Below are 19,482 nucleotides of genomic sequence, written 5' to 3'. Positions count from 1 at the left end.
ACAGCAGAAACAAATGTAATGTTAGTTAAAAGATTTGGCTTATGTTCATTATCTGGTATTTCAGCTTGATTCAGTTGTCTTCAAAAATAAAAGTACTTCTCTCCAGAACATACCTACTTGTTGGACAAATAATGAAATAACCTTACCTTCAACTTGGTCACTTAACCATCTGTGGCTTTCATCATGAGATCAGATTTAGTTCATAGGAAGCAGTTCTTTCTTAAAGGAATATTTGAGTGAAATAAATACAACCTTATTATTGAACTGAATCACAGTGAGCAATATGTATTAAAAAATACAATGTTTCAGGAGGTGAGTGGGCACGTTTTTAAACTTAACATTTTAACCGAGTGCCTCTATCCAGTCCTGTGCCATTCTCTATTAAAAAAACAAACAACAAAAGTCATCATTTTCATAGTCAAAGAAGTTTGGGAACTAATGCACCCTATATTCCTATCCCCTATTTAGAGATGTCCAATGCATCTGAGAGTATTAAAGCCCTGTCTTCATTTTTTTAATCTAGATATTTTTAAGTTTTATGTTTGCACACAAATAGTTAAGAATCAAGTAGTTCTGAGCTTTAAGACAAACAGTAGTCCCGGGCCCTCTTCTTTTCCATTTCCAATTCTCCAGAGGCAAATATTTTCATCTTTTAGCTGATTCTTTTGGCAACTACCTCCACTTTGAAACAATACAATAGCGGAGTTACTTCCTGAGTAATTTTTCTCTTATCTTTATCTATTGACTTCTCAGTATGAAAGATGAGAATTGATTTAGCTCCTTCCCCCTCACCATCTCTTTCTCTCACAGGGGTGACCATGTACATGCACCGCCCCCCCCAGCCCCCAGCATTCTTCCTGTAAAAGTATGTTTTGATTTGGATTATATCAACATTGATGTTTATTATTAAGAATAAGTAAATGTAATTTTTAGCTAAACCACATAGAGTAATATGATTCCTGTTCTATTTTTGTACAGCTTTGTATAGCTTATAATTTGCTTAGTTTCTACATGTTCATCTCTAATTTAACCCTCAATTCTCCACCAGCTGAGTAAATCTCTTCCAGGTAGGTATGTTCATACACATCAGGTTTTCTCTCAAAGTCATTTGTTTAAAGCAGTCTTTCTGAGAGCTTTCTGACCTGGTACAGCCTGGACTGGATGCTTGGTTCACAACTGTTATCCTGAGATTTCCCTTCCACAACACCCTGGCATTCTAGGTCTCCTCTTTTCTGCATTTCATGTCTTCCTCTTTCTTGGTTTACTTTTCTTTTTCTTTTTTACTTTTTGGTAGAGAATCTAGAGAGACTCTGCTATTTTGTGAGAGAAGTGTGTGGGACATTGTTATTGTGTGTGTGTGAATTAAAATATCTGAAAATATCTTTATTATGTCCCCACATTTGATTGTTTATCACTTTACGTTATTCTTGCTATGCAATTCTGTGCTAGAATTCTTTTTCCTTCTTAAGGGAAAAAAACTGTCTTCTAGTGTCCAATGTTGCTGCTATGGAAAAAAAAAAAAAAACATTCCTGTGTGTCTCCCCTACTCATAATACTCTATTTCACTTATGGCACTTCAGATCGCCACATGTGTGGTAGTTTTATTCACTCCAAGCAATTCTGTGATACCAAATGAGGGTCCTATAATTTAACTCAATTCTGACACTATCTACCTGAAAATAATGTCAAATTCCACAGTTTGAGGGCTTGGTCCTACAAGACTGTCTCCCTCCCCACATTTACTTCAGATGCCAATTGCAAGTCCAGTTTGTTGTCTGTGGGTTTGACTCACTGGCTATAAATTGACCCCCTCCTCGGTTTCAATTAATTTGTAGAACCTCTCACGAAATGCAGAAAAAAACAGTTTACTTACTAGATTATTACAAAAGATAGGAAAGGATATGAATGAACAGCCCAATGCATAGGGCGTGTGAGGCCTGGAAGGGTCCCAAGCACAGGAGGTTTTGTTCCCATGGAGTTTGGAGTGTTTCACATTCCTAGCATGTGGGTGTATTCTCATTCACCAATCCAGAGGCTCTCTGAACTCTGTTCTTTTGGGTATTTACAGAGGCTTCATTACTTAGGCATGATTGATTAAATCACTGACCTTGGTGAGTGGTTGAACCTCTAGCCTCTCTCTCTTCTTCAGATGTTGAAGGGTGGGACTAAAAGTTTCAACCCTCTATTCTTGGTTGGTTTCCCTAGCAACCAGCCCCCCCATTTTTACAGGCTCTTCAAAAGTCGCCTTATTAACATAAACTTGGGTGTGGTTGAAAGAATCTTGTTAAGAAGAACAAGACACTTTCACCTTTATGGTTCTGGAGATATTTCAGAAACCAAGGATAAAAGACCAAAACCTATAACAAAAGATGTTCCCATTGCTCATGTGTTTAGGAAACTCTGAGAGTTTTCGATGCTTTGTGCCAGAAATGGGACAAAGGCTAAATATATAGTTCTTATTATAAATCACAATATCACAGTTGCTGTTGAGAAATCCAAAGCAATCTAATTTATGATTCTTTGGGTGGGAGAGGAAGAAACTTTCTTCTACTTTCAGGGATTTTTTTTTTTTGACTGATTTAATAATCAAATGGGCATGAGACAGATTAGCAAGATAAAATAACCAAATTTAATATATAACATGTGTATGGCAACCCTGCATACACATACAGAGACCCCATATGCACAAGAAATTCAGAGACAGAAAGGGAAAATGGGCATATAAGACATTCTGAGGTAAGAATGAGGTAAGGTGCCTTGGTGGCTTCAAAAGGTCAATGCAGGGCAATAACAGATGTTTAGTAAATAAATTTGCTCTGTCCTATAGAAAAGTTCTTCTAAGTAGTTAAGAGAGGGGCAGAAGTTTTTCAGGAGTCCACTGCTAAAGTTGCTTTTACCTCAAAACAATTTGCACAGCACAGAGGCATATCTTGGGGTGACTCATTCTGAACCCCTGCACTTGTAATATGCCTCTACCTTAAACCTAAAGTTCATTTTCTCTAATAGTCTGAGATTTCAAATAAAGTACTGTAGTATGTGTCTATTTTCATACACTGGGTCTTTTTAATCTTGAAACTCATGTTCTTCATTTTCTTAAAGTATTTCTTCAATGATTTTCTCCTTTCTATTTCCTTTTGCCTTCATGAATTTCTATTCTCCAGTTGTTGGACCTCCTTTTATCTCCTAACTTCTATTTACCTTTTTGCTTTACTTTCTACGAGATTTCCTCAACTTTGTCTTTGGCTATTGTAGTGAGATTTCCCTTTCTGCTATCACGTTTTTATTTTCTAAAATTATTTTTTGTTTTATGAATATCTCTTTTTTAGAAACAAATATCTCTGATAATACATTTCATGGATACAATGTCTTATCTCTGATAATATTTCTTTTTTACCAAAATCATCTTCTGTGTCATCTGTTTTTTTCAGGTTGAGGTTTTTTGTCTGCTTGCTTTTGATCTATTATCCATATTAGAGCTTTCCCTAAATCTCTGCTAATCTTTGATCATATTTAGGAGTAGGAGACTAGAAAGCTGAATGAATGCTCTGCATATGTGAGCAGGCCTATTGACTGTAACTGTCACCATAGGGTGATCTGAATGTGCCAATTTCAGTGTTTTGTCTTCTTGGACTCATCATATCTCCTAGAGAACATCTCTAGTCTCTTGATTGGAGGGTCAAGGCTTCAGAGAGTCAGGTTGGGGAAGAAGGCTGGGGGTCTCAGCACACAGAATGACTGTGTTAATTCAATTTCCCTGTTTTTATGGTACTTTTATCGTCAGTTATGCCCAGTGTCCTTAAGTCCAAAGAATCTCTGATTGATCCTTTCTGGAGAATAAACCTCCAGTCTTCTACCAGAATTGGGAGTGGGGCAATGACCTAGCAGCATCGATTAAGAAATGCCCAGAGTTCTGCTTTTTAAACAATTTTAAAGTCAAAGTCAATATTCTTAATATATCACTGCCTCTCTACCCAGATTTAGGTCAGACTAAAGGTTGAGGGTACAGTCCTCCAGGATTGCCAAGTCTGCCTAAGATTTCTGACACTGGCTTCAAGTTCAGGTGTCCCCAGGGCTGTCCACACTTCAGACCAGCTGATTACAAATTTTGGGGTCTTCACAGACTCCTTCAGATTTGATGATGTGATAGAATAACTCACAGAACTCAGGAAAATACTATACTTATGATTACAATTTTATTATAGTGAAAGGATACAAATCAGAACCAGCCAAAGGAATAAATGCATAGGATGCAATCTGGGACTGAGAAGATTTCAGACACAAAGCTTCCATGTCGTCAGGGATGTGTGACAGTACTCATGTAGTACCGCCACCCCAGGAAGTTAGCTTGAGCTTCAGTGTCCATAGTTTGTATTGGGGCTTCATTACTTAGGCATGATTGAATGATTGCCTCTGTTGTTGCTCAAAGACCCAGCCCTCTCATCACATTGTTGGTCTTTCTGTCTAGCTGGCCCCATACTGAGTCATCTTGTCACCATAAACAGTCTGGTGTGGTCTGAGGGACCCATCATAAATTAAAAAATACTCACTGAGAAATTCTAAGAGTTTAGAGGTTACCTCCCAGGAGTTGGGACAAAGGCCAGACTTCTCTTTGGGTAAAATTAATTCTTCCAACACATTCTTATCTTTTCTAGAAGTACCTGTTCTACCAATTTCAAAATACTTAAAGGATTCTGAAGTAAAATTAGGTTGGTTCTTTGCTGGTTTAGGATTTAGCTTTCCTGAATCAACTAAGGCATGTATCACTTGTTCATCTAATTTCTAGCTTCTAAAAATATTATTGTTTCTCTTCCAGTTCTTGAGTATTTATACTAAACCCTAAACTCTGCAGCAGTGTTTGCAGAGTTTCTAGAAGGAGCAAAATTAGATACATATATTCAGTTTGCTATCTCTACCCAGAAATCACCCAACATTATCTCAATTTATTTGTCAGTAGCAATGTTTTATAGAATACCTATTAACACCTGGTCGACAAACATTGAATTAACAAACACTTCTGTGTTGCTGTGTTAATACAAATAACTAATTTAAGTTTCAGAATCTTTAAAGGGCTCATTTTCTTTTTACTTTACATATCAAGGTTACAAAAGAGAAATAGGCTCATCACTTATTGACTGGTGGTGGGAATACAGGGGTAGAGGAGGATCTTTTAACTTCAATGTTATCTATTTTTACAATGTTTTAATTAAACTATATTACTTTTTAAATAATTTAAAATAATTTTAGAACAAGAAAAAAGTAAAACATTGCATAATAAGGATCCTTAAATTTTTCCTCTTCAAATATCTGATGCTAAGGTTAATGGAGAACTAAAAACGGAGAATTCTTTTTATATTTAATGGAGTAGGTAGGACAGAACACAGAACTCCTTTAATCACTCTGATCTAAAATCAGACCTGCAGTCTCCATCTCTCTTCATCTCCCCCACCTCTTCCCAATCTGTCTCTCTTTTTTTTTCTGAGCTAGAAAGAGGTTTTTAAGGTTATATTTCATATTAGTGAAGTCTGCCTAGAAAAGAGGATGCTGATCCTTTTATAATGCTGATTTCTCATTTCATTTTCTTGGTAAATAAGAGTATATGTATTGATTTTTCTGTCCTATACTAGGATACAACTGTAATCCTATTTCTCTTTTTTTTTTTTTTTTTTTTTTTTACAATCTTTTTAGAGTTCCTTCTTCCTGTGAGATTCATTCCAAACTCCATAGCATGGCATTCACAGCCATTTTATAATATGGCTGTAACTTACCTATAGATTTATCTGTTTCTGGTCCTCATCAAGCTTCCAATTCCTGTCAACACTGAATTATTTGCCGATTCTCCCAATTTATTGGTGTTGGGGTATCTTTGTCCATGTAGTTCCCCTAGACTGGAATTCTTTCCTCATCGCCCTTCTATCTCTACCCATCTAAATCATACCCATTATTACCAGCCCATTTCAGATGTTATCTTCTTGAGTAAAGGTTCTCCCTTATGCTTAATGCACTCCACTGGGGCCTCACAGCAATAGTTATTAGTGGGGGTGTAGTTATTAGTGGGGGTGTGTGCGTGAATGTGTGAGTGTGTGAGGGGGAAAGTGGAGCGAGGGAAATTGTCTCTACTGAATTATAATTTTCTTGAGGGTAATTATGATGCCATATATACACACGAAACCTTATACGTAGTTGATTCACAGTAGTCTCATTTGGTCTAGAATGAATCTTGTTTTATTTATTTGTGTGTGTGTGTGTGTGTGTGTGTGTGTGTGTGTGTGTGTGTGTGTTAATATCATTGACAAAAGCAACAACTGTATAAATTATGTTCTGGAGTTTTACAGAAACAGTTCTTCTCAAGACATTTTCTTGAACAACAGAAAGGTGGCTGCCTGATGCTTAAAGGTAATTGTTAATAAATCGAAGTAAGGGTAGGGAAGACAAACACTCATTAGTGTTCGCTGAGTCTAGGTCTATATACTCATGACCATCAGTATTATTCGTAGGCAACTGGCTGATGCAGCCAAATGAATCTCTGAGTGACAGAAATCGACTACAGTAATGGGGGGAAGGAAAACACGGGGGTCCCTGAATTTATCTGGGAGTCCCTGCCATAGAAGAAGGATCTAAATAATCGAAGGGTCTAAATAATTGGGGATGGTGCTGAGGGTAGAGGAGAGGAGGATAGTTTGACGGAGGAAGTGTGTTATGGCTGACAGAGGCTGTATGCTCTGGGCGAGGGAGTTAGTGGTTATTGAGGGGAGACCTGGGAGAGCATGTGTGGTCTCTTTGTGATTAGCAGGATATAATCAGACATTTGTCTGGGGACATAGCCATACACAAAGGACACATTAAAGGGGAAAAAAGAGAGACAGGGAACATGAACGATAACACCAAAAAGATCTTTTAAATTGTAGAGTTCACTATTTTCATGCTATCTTCCCTCATCCTCTCCCTCCCCCCTTAAAGCTTAAAGTCCTTCTCACTGATATCCATTTGCAGGCTGCTCTGTTATGGTGGGAGGATTAGAAAGTGAGACTAATCTGGATTTTCCACAGCGATCTCAGTGAACCGTGTTACTCCAGGTGAGTTCTGGAGGGCATGGAGCCAGGAGGAGAAGAGGGCCAAGGAGAGGGAGGAATCAGTGATCATGGAAACTACTTTAGGAGCATCTTACTACAGCCACTCTCTCTTTTTACCCTAAGTACAAATTCAACTTACTACATGGAAGAAGCTATTTGGCTCTCTTGTTCAAGAGTTTAAAGCCATTTAAAATTTCTCAACCCTTGATCTCGCAACAGACCAGAAAGGTAGGTAGACAGTGAGGTTTAAAATTAGGTGATGAATTAGAGCCACATTCATGTAGATAGACCACGACATTTTTGTGTTATCTTTGTAGAGACTGTAGATTACAGAATCCTGAAACCAGATATATAGGCTATGTCTCTTGAGTTCATTTATTTTTCCTTAATTCAATTAAAGCATGAGAACTAACCTTAGACAAAACAAACAAACAAACAAACAAAAACAAAAACAAAAATTCCAGTGGAACATTTTTCTTTCAAAATTCAGTATCTCTATGAATAGCTTCTGTGAAGAGTGATTATGAGAATATGAAAGAAAAAAATGAAGAGGGAGAAAAATGAACATTTAGTGATGCCTAATAATTTTCTCTTCCTCAGTTTTATAATGTGCTTTGTAGTAAGCAGGTCTGTTAGTTTGGCTTGAATTATGCTTTAGTCTCTCACTTGTTTTTTAAAGAGTAAGCAGAGCACAGAAAGATTTAGAGGAAGTATTTAGGTTTGGAGTTACTTTATATGATGATAAGACTGCCTCTCAAACTATACACATGATGATGCTCTTGCTAGGAAAAAAAACAAAACAAAACAGTTTCTTCTTAAGAAAAGGGAGAGAGCTTGAACCTGCTTTAGGATTGTTCAGTTTGGAGGTATTGCAGTTCTGGTTCTTCTGACCTGTGACGGGATATGCTCCGTCTACCCAAACACTCTTTTCCATAGTGAGCCTCATTTTGGCATCGGTCTCCTTTTTCTCAGCTCACTTATCACTGCTTGTTTGGAAAAGGCCTGCCTATAGCTGCACAGGCCTGGAGCTTATACATTAGCTTCCAAATAGGGACAGCACAGTAGCCCGCTCTTTGTGAGCAATTTAGGCCACTAAGGGTGTGTGAGGCTGGTGCCTTACAGAATTGCCAGTGTCCTGCTGGCATGGAGCAGCCCTGACACTGGCCTTTATCTTGTTTGGCCACAAGAAGAGAACCCAAGGGGGGAAAGAAAGAAGGAGGAGTGAGACGCTTAATCCTGAAGGACATTTAGGGACAAAAGCCTTTACAGTGAGTACAGTCGGCAGATTCCCGGCATTTCTATTCTTTTATTTAAGAGAGAAAATTGGAAGAGGATGGAGAGAGAAGTGGGCAGCTATGATGGCTGTGCAGCTGCATTTTTTTTTTTTTTGCCTGCTCATTTGGTGGAAGAAAACTCTCTTGATTTAAATGTGTCTTATTCAAATTGAATGCATTCTACTAATATCAGGTTTTGACTCAAAATTCATGGACTCTCAGAGAGATAGCAGAATCAGTCCTCATTAGCAAGCTATCCATGGTCTGTTTCTTCAGTTTCTACAGGATGATAAATGGAGTGTGATGGGAAGACCCTTTCCATAAATTAAGAAAGAGAAAAAAGCCTGAAAACATTTACTGCTTTCAGCTTTTGCACTTTAAATGTTGAATCTTCTTTAGATTTGTGGAAAGGAAAGGATTTGGTCTATGTTATTTTTAACAGCTTCTGGGATAAAGGTGGCATTATCTCTAATGCCAGAAAGGTGGCCACAGATAAGCACTTGGTGGGAGGAGGGGAAGTGGAGGTCACTGGGCTCCAAAAAGCTGGTCCGTCACTCCTCTGACGCAGCTTTGGAGCCAGAGATGTAACTGGGTGGGTACCTGTGTGCACTTGGGGCAGTGTTTTCATTTACATCTTCAGAAGTTGTTGTGTATTGGCTTTTTCTTCAGTTTTTAAAAATTTCTCTGTTACTAGAAAGGAATATTATTGCAAGATGCTTTATTAAGGAAGAATACAAAACTTAGAGTATTTAGAAGAAAGCATGGACTTGTACTGAGTTTCCTTTTCTTTGTTTGCATTCAAATGGAATAATTAATTTGATGGGAGAGCAAGCTTGAATAGTCATAATAAGGGCAGGAGAAATATACACAGAGACTGTTACTATAAGCCTTTACAATGTGAAGCAATTTTCATTTAAATTATAAATTTAAGTTGTTTTTTAAATCAGATGTGACTTTGTGAACATCAGAAGTAGAGTACGGTTATCCATGAGTGGTCATTTAAATGTGAACTACTGGAATTGAAAATTAAATGTTTGTATTCTTTTCTATTCTAATTATTTTCTATAAAAATGGGTAATTAATCAATTTCATGCCACTTCCCAGGCTTGCTATGCTATTGTGACACGTATGGTATCATTTTTCCAGTGGTGAAGGTTTATTAGGGAAAGTAAATAGATAGAAGTTAAAGTGCTGCTTTGCTTTACTCCTCTGGGTTTTGGAAATTCTCTTGTTTACAATCTGATCAGTTAAAAATAGAAACATCACATCTAGGTTGAATTGTTATAAGGTAGGCAAATTTTGTTTTGCAGCCTGCATGTAAGGGTTCCTTGCCTTTTACTCATGTGTGTTGCACACCAGCTATAATTTTGTTCAATGTTTTAATTTTATTCTATTTGTCCTGTACATGTATAACCACATCTGTGTTGTCAGTCTTAAATTGCAAACCCCCAAAGGGAATAATCTTCCATATTTGTTCCTCTGGAAAGAATTAGCAACACATAATGTGTGAATAATGATTTACAAAATGTGTTTACATGGTAATAATTTATTTCTTTTCATTAAATAGGACAAATCTATTGATGTCGTTCGTGTGCTTTGCTAAAATGGAGGGGCCATCATTCAGTATCTTCACAGCTCTCAGCATAGCAGGATGCTTCCAATAGCTTTGAAATCTCTGGATAAATAGGTGATCACAGATTCTTAGAGTCAAGTGGGATCTTATGTATCATCTAGGCCAATTTTGTCATTTTACTGATAAGGAAACTGAGACTCAGAAACGTGCAGCATCTTCCCCCAAATCACACAAAACTGCACTGTGCCTGTTCGGTGTACAGCCTGATGGTGTTTATGGAAATTATGTTGAGACATAAATTGCATTGAGTCAGTTCTTTGGTATGTTCTTTAGTTTACAGTAGGATGTATATTCCAGGGACAGCCCAGCCTTGGTTTAGGAGTTTCAGAGAATACAATGACCAGGCACCGTTTTTCAGTTGTGCAGGCCTCTTGGGCAGGGGCCTGAGGGTGTGTGGGGGTGGGTATAACTTAAACCGTTCCTTGTACACTACCCAGGCACATAGTTTTCTGCTTTCTTAGAAAAGGAAACCACTGTGACACCATCATTTATCACCAGTTCTATGACCTTGCACTAGAAACCTTTTTTAACCTTTGTTTATCAGGTTTCTTCTCTAGGATTGTGATTCTAAACAGGTCATCCAGAGGGCAATGAATCAATTAAAAATTTAAAAGTGCTTTGGGAAATCAGAATTGTAGCCTATCTGATGCTAGGGTATGGTTTATTAAGTAGTATGGTAGCTAAGTCTTCCTGGAGTTTTATCCCTTCCAATGAAACTTCGATATCTTCTCATTGTTTTTTGTTTGTTTGTTTGTTTGTTTTTTTAAATAGCCAGGTCTAGTATTATTGTTATTTTAAAAACTGTTTACAAAGGTAGTTAAAACTGTGGGACATGGATTTCTCTCCCTCTTGTAATCAGGCAGAGAAAGCTGTTGAACTAAAGCCTAAAACCAAAATGATAAACCTACTTTATAACATAAATTTTGATTTTTGCAAATAATTTTGATTTCAAAAATTCTGTAAATCTTCTTGTCATTTAATTTAAAAATAAAATGCTCAAGAAATTGGTGTGTGTGGGGGGGGCAGCATGCTAAAGCATTGGATGGCTTCTGAAATAATATGTCATAGAAGTAACTTATTTTTAAGGTTTTTGTGAACTCAATAAGTCTTTTTATTCCCTGTGCCCATTCCTGTATGGGAAGTTACATATTCCTAGGCAAATTGGGAGCTTTCTTGATCTTCACCCCTCCCCCCACATTTCGTAGGTAAAATAATTTTGCTATTGTTGTTAAGTAAATATTAAGAATCTAAAGAAATAGGTTACTTTCTGATAGTCATACTTAATTTCATATTTTGATTAGCCACCCTTCATCTTTAGGGGAATGAAGCTATAAAGTAACTTGAATGTGTAGCCAGAAAAAGACTTAAAAAAGCAAAAATTTCCTTAAGGAAAAGAAGCTGCTCCTGAAGTTAAAAATAATATCTATTTAAAATGTTTAAAGTACAAGCTCCTAAAAGTTGTTATTTTATAATAGACTGGTTTTAGAAGAAAATTACATAGTTACATAATTTAGATTAGTAGTAAACTAATAACTTTATCTCAAAAAGCAACCTTACCTTATTATGAATTACATTTAGTTATTTTTAATGTATTTGATTAGCATTTTAATGTGATGTGTTAAAGAGCAATTTATTATCCTTGAAATTGCAGATCCTCTAAAAATTTCAACAAGACCAAATATTTATGTTATTTAGGTTGAGAGTTAATTAGATATATTTTACATAATCCATGATTTATACTTTTCTTCACAAAAGTAAAGGTTTGGAATTACTGCATGATATCAATTTATCCGACAAATCATAGAAAGGAACAACCTCTCCTGAATTCGGCTCAGTGTTTTTACTAATTAGAACATGTTGCCTCTCTAGTTATCCCATGTGTTGAATATATTGGTTGTGATATAGTCAAAATGATATTCAAATGCTTGTAGTAGAAAAGCCCCAAATAATAGTGGCTTAAACTTCTTTTTTTTTTTTTCTCTCAATAAAAGAAGTCAGGGTAGCAATCCAGGATCAGTGCAGTCATTCCTCGTTATCATGTGGGATCCATGTCCTCTCTGCTCTACCATCCTTTGCCCAACATACTCAAAAGTATGCTCTGAGATGGCAGTGGAAAGTCTAGCTGTCAAGTCCACAATACAGCCTAGAAAAAGGAGGAAAAGCAGAAGGGCAAAAAGGGGACCCCCTCCTAATTGAGTCAGCTATCTTTAAACAGCACTCCTAGACTTCCCACACACTTACTTCTCATGGGTCGGAACTTAGCCACTTGGCTACACCTAGCTGCAATGGAGACAGGGAATGTAGTTTTAAATATTTGGCAGGAATATGCATAACTGAAAATCAGGATTTTTGTGCTAAGGAATGAGAAGAGAATAGATACTGGGGTAGGCAATACTATATGGTTCTGTGTTTCTGTTTTATGCTGAGTCTTGGGGCTACTATGTAGAAACTTAAAACACCTCTTTCTGTTTTTGCTATGAGCTATGGTTTCTTAATTTAGAAATCTGGCTTAATTTAGAAATCCTGTTTCTTCTGCGAAGTATCATTTCTTTATTTGGCAATCTTGTCTGACTCTTGCTTTCTTCTTTCCTCTTGCCTTTCAGCTGTTTTGGAAAGAAGTAAGGTTTAGACTTCTCCATGTTAACCATGAGCGTGACACTTTCCCCGCTGAGGTCACAGGACCTGGATCCCATGGCTACTGATGCTTCACCCATGGCCATCAACTTGACACCCACCATGGAGCAGGGTGAGGGAGAAGAGGCAATGAAAGATATGGATTCTGACCAGCAGTATGAAAAGCCACCCCCACTGCATACAGGGGCAGACTGGAAGATTGTCCTTCACTTACCTGAAATTGAGACCTGGCTCCGGATGACCTCAGAGAGGGTCCGGGACCTAACCTATTCAGTCCAGCAGGACTCAGACAGCAAGCATGTGGATGTACATCTTGTTCAGCTAAAGGTAAGGAAAGTCTCTGGGCTCAGGTCCATTCCAGACAGAAGTCTGAAAAAGGCTGTGACACCTAGAGCCTGAGTTCTGTGTTTCTCAGTGAAGGAACATCCAGAAAGAAAAATAGAATAACAGGTTTGAAAACATTATCTTGGTAGACAAACATGGACAGAATTCTTTCCTGGGCTGAGTTTCTAGAATAAAACTGACCTTAGAGGATAATGTGGAAAAGTAGGGAGAATAAAAGTATTACAAAAAGTTTAATAACTAGGTTCTCATAGGTAAAACATCAAACCGAGCTGTGGTTTTGAGTATGTGTGTGTGTGAGTGTTATTTTCTGTTGAGGTTCATGCTGCCTTTGTGGCAAACAGTGGATTCTGGCATGATGGGGAAGGGCAGTGTTTTCTTTTGAGAAAGAGTCCTTTCAACCAGGTACAATGCATCATGCAAAACAAAGGCGCTTTTATAACAACTAATCTAAAATTCAGACGTTAAAAAGATGTCTCTGGTTTTTAGAGCCCTTCACAAGCCCGACTGTTGATAATAATGAAATCAAGGTGCTATTAAAAAGTATTGCAATAGAGATTTTGGCCTCGTGACCTAAAATACAATAAATCTTTGCCCTGCCATAGATATTCCTCTCTTCCAGGTCCCCGAAGGAAATACACGTTCAGGTCAATGACCAGAAAAGCAAGGCAGATTTATAACCAATCAGAGTGTTGGCACCAAACCTGATGTAAATTTCTAGTCAGTTAGATGAGATCCTAAGGAGAATTCCTTTACCTAAGCTGGTTCATCCTAAATGGTTCTGAAAACAAAGACCAAACAGGTTCTTAGCTCTCAACACTTAAGTGGCTTAGAGGATGGAGCCACCAGGGCGACAGGAAAAGATGCACAATTAAGAGAAAGCATGTGCTCTAGAGCCTAGAGCAGGGCTGGCTCAGCCTCCTCACCCTGGTTCAGTGGATCCTGGATCTGGCCACCACATGGGGGAGCGCCCACGAGAGGGAAGGAGCGGGTAGGAGAGAAAGTAAACAAAAGAGCCAGAATGTCAAGGTGACTGGGTTTCTCGCAGGTTGAGCAGGGCTGCGTGGTCTTCTATCTACACGTTCTTGTGCACAAAAGGGTAACGTAGAGATGGCTAGGAACCAGCTTCAATGGAATTCACGTTGGGCTGGTTTCCCCTGCTGCAGAAGCAGGGAAGGATGTGTCGCAGTTCCTGGGACACGGTTCCTTTCATTGAAGGAGTAACTCTCCAGCTCTGTGATGCTGGAGTGAAGTGGAAGTCAGAGGGCTGCACGTCACCCCTCCTCTCTTCTGTTCCCTTTAATGCTCACTTCCATGTGTCTCCCATAAGTTCATCCAAGATTGGGCTTGTAAGAAAAGTTAACTGTTCTCCAAAAGCTTTCAGATTTACACAGAAAAGGTGGTAAATGATAAAGTAAAGGAGCATGGGGGATAGGGCGGACATTTTTTAGAAGACTCCTCTAAAAATGCTAAGTATTCCTAAAAACATGGATGTGTCAATTTACTTCATTTTGTTACATCAATAATACTGAAGTGAAAATTAAAATTTTAATTCCAAATAGGAATGTAAAGTTTTTGTACAATCAACCAGGCTTATGTTTTGTGTTTGAAAAACCACCTCTAGGGTGATTTGCTTGTTTTTTTTCACACTGGAATTGCCTAACACCTTCTCATCTCATTCAAAAGGCATCTCACACCTGCCTCTATCCAGCTCTGTCCCTCAGTGTGGTCTGTCACCCCTGCTGAGAAAGGAGCCCCAGGAGGACAGGAAGGCAAGACAGTAATCACATAGTAGTAGTTAACTAATGACTTTAAAGAAATGAACTGAAGTTATCTTACGTTAATTTAATTCTAGAGTCTCTATCAATACATTTTTGATGCTTAGAGGTCAAGTGATTTAACCAACATTCTCTGTACTGTTCTGAAATATTGTCTAATATTATAGGGCCCTCCCACATTGTGCCCAATGTCAACAGGGTTTAGTTTTGGTCTCTTAATTTACTTAGTTAAGTTTCCCCGTTATTTATGTAATATTTCTTTATTCAACCAAATAAGCACTTAGATGCATTTTTTTTAAAGATTTTAATGCATGTCAGTTTTTCAGATTTCCACTTTGATCTACAAGAATAAAAAGGAACCTGGGCACAGTGTTTTATACGTGGGAACACAGTGCTACCAGAACAAAGCAGTCTGTCTGCCTATGCACATCCAAGTCAGTGAGATACATGCAGGCTTTGCAGCAAAGGAAGTAAGGGTTTATTCAAGAGTTGCAAGTCCCAGGGATATGAGTGAGCCATTACCCTCAGAAACCTAGCTCCCCAGGTGTCTTGCAGGGATAGATTATATAGGGAAAAAAAATCCATAATCATAGAAATTAAGGGAGTTGGGGTCGTGGGTGCTAGTAATTGGATGGGCCTGGGGTAACTGATCATTTTGTCGGGTTCTGACATCAGCCATGGCTTCATCTCATCCAGTCCTGTAGTGGGTGGGGCAGTTCCACCTCAGGGGGTCTGGGGCTGAACCACACCTAAAGCCAAGATGTTATCCTTAGTTTAACTGAAACGTATTGTTCTCACCACCATAGACCTGAGGCTTTATTCTTAAATTGTTTGACACTGGCTGGAACCTTATGTGCTAAGGCTTAATGATTAAAGTAGCAGGCACAAAAAGGTGGAAGGATGAGAGCAGAAAAAGCAAATGAGTCACGATGTCATTATACGAGGCAAAGCCTGCTTGAATAAGGAAAAATCTCTCTTAAGTGAAATTTATCTGTGGTTCCGACAACAAAACAACCTAGTACAAACAGCTCTCAGTCCAGGTAAATGGCAAAGCAGAGGGGCAAACCCAGCCTGATCAAGGCCAGCCATCTGCTATGGGGAGTCCCAGCTTTGTTTCCGCTTCCTTGGTAAATACTCATTTATTAATTTATAACAACAAAAAAACTATCACAGGGATGGGAATGCCATGGCTTTAAGGACCGTCTAGTTGCAGATAAGGTCTCTAGTGAGCATCTCAACCCTGATATGCCCACCGAAAGCTCTTAATCCCCCGACTCACCCCCCCACACAGATTCCTGCCTTTGTCTTCCCAGTTTTAGTATAGGCACCACTCTTTGCCAAGCCAAAGCATGACTTCCCACCACACGTTTATGTCTATTAACAAATCCTGGGGCTCTGTCACCTTAATATGCCCTAAAGCCATTCACGTCTCCTCAGCACCAGTACTGCTGCCACCCTGGTCAAGCCCCACCATTGCTTGCTACTCTAAGAGCCCCCTCTAGCACCTTGCAGTTCATTCTCCACACAGTAGCCAATGAGATCTTTTAAAAATGTAAATCAAGTCATATTACCCCCTCGCTTACTATTGGCTTGCAATAAAACCCTGTCTCTTCCTGTGGCTCTCTCTGTCAGCTTCTCCCTTATTTATGAAGCTTCAGGCACACTGGAAGTTCCAAAGAAATATTAGGCTACTTCATGCTTCACAGCTTTTCCTGTTCCCTCTGCCTAGAAACTGTCTTCTTCTGTCTTTGCCCAACAGATTCTGGATCCCCATCAGGCAGTCAGCCAGAGGTGCAGCCAAGTTCTAACACATGGAGGTGCAAGCCTGGGGGAGGGGAGGGAGCAAGGTGGGGCCCGTGTGCTGTGTTTGGTGAAGGGCAAGCATGAAAAAAGGAGCTATCCCTACCTAACTTGCCTACATGCCTCACACTCCCTTTCATTGTGTTGCTCTAAGTTTTATCACCATAATCTTTTCTACCGTTGTGTTGATATATAACTTTACAAAAATTAGTTGAAAAGTGCTGTTTATAACAAAATTCAACTGGGTAAATTTAAAAATCTATTTGGAAAATGCTCGGGGTAGGCTCGACCTCTGGTTTTATATTAAATGTCACTTTCTCAAAGTAGCTATTACTGATCCCTGTTTTTAAAATATGCATCTCCTTCTCCAGCAATTATCTAGTCCATTTTTCAGCTTATTTTTTTTATTATAGTTTTTATCACTAGCTGCAATTATCTTATTTGTTTACTTGTTTTCATTAGCCCTAAGGACCTCAAATATCTAATTCTCCACTGTATCTCTGTTGTTCAGGACAAGGGTGGGGCACTTGGTGGGGGCTCAGCTTCACATCTGTGGATGTATAAATGAGTCCAAGTTTGTGTCGTCAGTACTTTCTAACCCCGTAGACAGGCTTGCACTGGAAGTCTCATAAGGAAGGGTGCTCAGTGAGGACTGAATTAGGAAAAAGGCATTGGACGAATCAAGGCCCAAGTGCATTTGGAGCATTACTACCCATCAGAGAGAGTCTGTGAGTGGTCCCCAAGTCTTGGAGGTCTTTCTTGAAGAGCCTGCCTGGGAGAATATATTTTTCTGTTGATGGCTGTACCTGGTCCTTGCCTGCCCCCCCCCACCCCAATTTTTTTTGACTCCTTTTTTGGTAAGAGTTTTAGTCAATAAGCATAGTCTTAGGTCTTCTAGACTTGGAGCCACTCTTTTTCTTTAACGGTAGCTTTGCTTATCTTGTAGTCCTTGTGTTGATCTTAAAATTTATCAGATCACTCTTATCAACTCATTTCCAAGTTCTTAGGGGAAGTTTTATCGTCACTCCCAGGATAAACTACAAACCACTATTATAAAGTTCCCATGTTAGGGAAGGTGGAGAGTGATTGTTCTACAGAGCGAATAAAAACATCTAACCTTAGGGTTAAAATATGGAAACAACGTAATACATTATACTGTGCAGTTTTTTTCTATTATTTTTTAAACCAAAAATGTGATTCACATATTTTGCTTCTTAGCTTCCAGATATTCTTTAGTAAGAAGTATGAGAAGCCAGCTAAACCATTTTTAGATATCCACCCTCTCCTCCTTCCCCTACTCCTTTGGATTCAGAGACTGTCCTGTACAGGAAAATCAGATCAAGAAACTTAAAAGGTTTTGACTTTAACTGAAACTTTTGGTCTGGATGAATGTATTTGGGTACTAAATAGGCAAATCAGGCACCTCTGCTTACTGATTAACAGTCTTCTTAGAGAGACTATTATTTGTAACCTGGATACGTGATAGCAGGAAAGAGGCGAGGCTTAGACTAGTTAGCATAAGCTAAATGATGTGGCTGTGTTGCGAACAGGAAAAGTGGCAATGAAGTGACACTCTTGAACTCATTTGTGTTCTCCTGCAATGCCAGGTTTATCGAGTGGAACTTTCTCAGATAAATTGATCAGGTACACATGCAGGGGAGGTACAGAGTCTTATGTGACAGAATGAGGTGATGAAAGGCCTTAGTGTCTGCTGACTGGCCATACATATATTTCACATCAGTTCCAAGCCAGCGGCTAAGACAGGTCAGAAGGTTAGAGTTTTTGGCTTTAGTGTACCTGTCCGCGATACTATGGGGTCAGGCTTGAGCATCATCTCTCTGAGGTGTTCAGTTTATATGCACCTTACAAGATGGGATCCTCATGCTTATCGGCCCCTGCAGGTGGGGGCTTATCCGGGGCAGTCATGGCTGTTATTCAGTAGTTTTAGATGTTCTGGTCACACCCTAAGGGCATTCCCATTATGCACCAGTTGATGTTACTGTCATAGCTCCCATGGGATCCATTTTGTAAAATCCAAAAAGTCCCCTATTCTTTATACTCTGTACAGGCTGGATGACATATAGAAGTCTTGAAGCGACTCAGCTGGAATCAGCTCCCCAGATAACCCACTTTAGATAAATTTTACTCTCAACCACTTCTAGATGAAATTTGTGTCTGTTTCCTTGATTTTGGCCCGACTCTCCAAGTCACAACTCACAAGGGGTCTGGAGAGTTTGCTGGAAAAAAAGCTTGGCTCCTCTGCACAGCAAGGGTCGGCACATCACAAGTGCCTGACGGATTGCAGACAGTGGAAGTCTTGGGATGACGGAGCTCTTGGGAGAGTATTTACCCTCATCATGGAGCAAGGAGTCTGTGCCAGCATAGAAAGGAGGGAAGTGGTGGATTGTGGTAAAGTGTGTTCCCAGTCCTGGAACCCATCCTGCAGCAGCGTGGGTGCCCAATCAGGGGAAAGGCTGTGGGTGTGACTTGGAGGACCTGTCTCAGCTGACCACCCACCTTGGCTTCTCTCCTCCCTTTGTTTGGCAGGTATAGAAGGAAAGAGTGTACTTTCAGAAGAGTACACTTTTTTTTTTTTTTTTGCCCTTTAGACTGCTGTCTTTCAAGAAGGGTGTCTCAATCCATTAGTGGGTTGTAAAATCAATTTAGTGAATTAAAGAGTTAAAACAATAAAATAAAATTGCATGGAGTAAGATAAATACTATATTGTGAAATTTGGTTTTAGTTATGTACATGTGTTATATAGACATGGTCACTGAGTAAAATTTATGTTTTTCCTCTGAATCAAGGCCAGAATGGTTTGATTGTTACTGCTTTAGACTACTCTCAACTTTCCTCAATGTCTTTGATATGTACTTTAATTTGGGAACATATTGTGTAAGTAAATGTAGCCGGGTGTTAATTTCTGCAACATCATTGTTCTTTGTACTTAT

At 38.9% G+C, this 19,482-nt stretch overlaps 1 protein-coding gene across 7 annotated transcripts in view; it reads left to right on the top strand.

Annotated features, from left to right (window-relative positions):
* Positions 1-19,482, top strand: part of AKAP6 (A-kinase anchoring protein 6) — a 504,258-nt gene that overhangs the window by 163,941 nt on the left and 320,835 nt on the right. For 5 of the 7 annotated variants that reach the window (XR_001594257.2, XM_016123631.2, XM_036239029.1 and 2 more), the window contains one exon: positions 12,581-12,938. Coding sequence is in view for 6 of the 7 variants with exons in the window: in XM_016123631.2 (XP_015979117.2) it covers positions 12,615-12,938 (324 nt within the window). In the remaining variant the exon portion in view is untranslated. Of the gene's footprint in view, positions 1-6,271; positions 7,299-7,811; positions 8,339-12,580; positions 12,939-19,482 lie in introns of those variants that run through there. The other 2 variants (XM_016123635.2, XM_016123633.2) reach the window with 2 other exon arrangements.

Source organism: Rousettus aegyptiacus, unplaced genomic scaffold, assembly GCF_014176215.1.
Source record: "Rousettus aegyptiacus isolate mRouAeg1 unplaced genomic scaffold, mRouAeg1.p scaffold_m13_p_3, whole genome shotgun sequence".
In the NCBI taxonomy this organism is placed as follows: Eukaryota; Metazoa; Chordata; class Mammalia; order Chiroptera; family Pteropodidae; genus Rousettus; species Rousettus aegyptiacus.
This window is presented reverse-complemented; position numbering and strand designations above follow the sequence as displayed.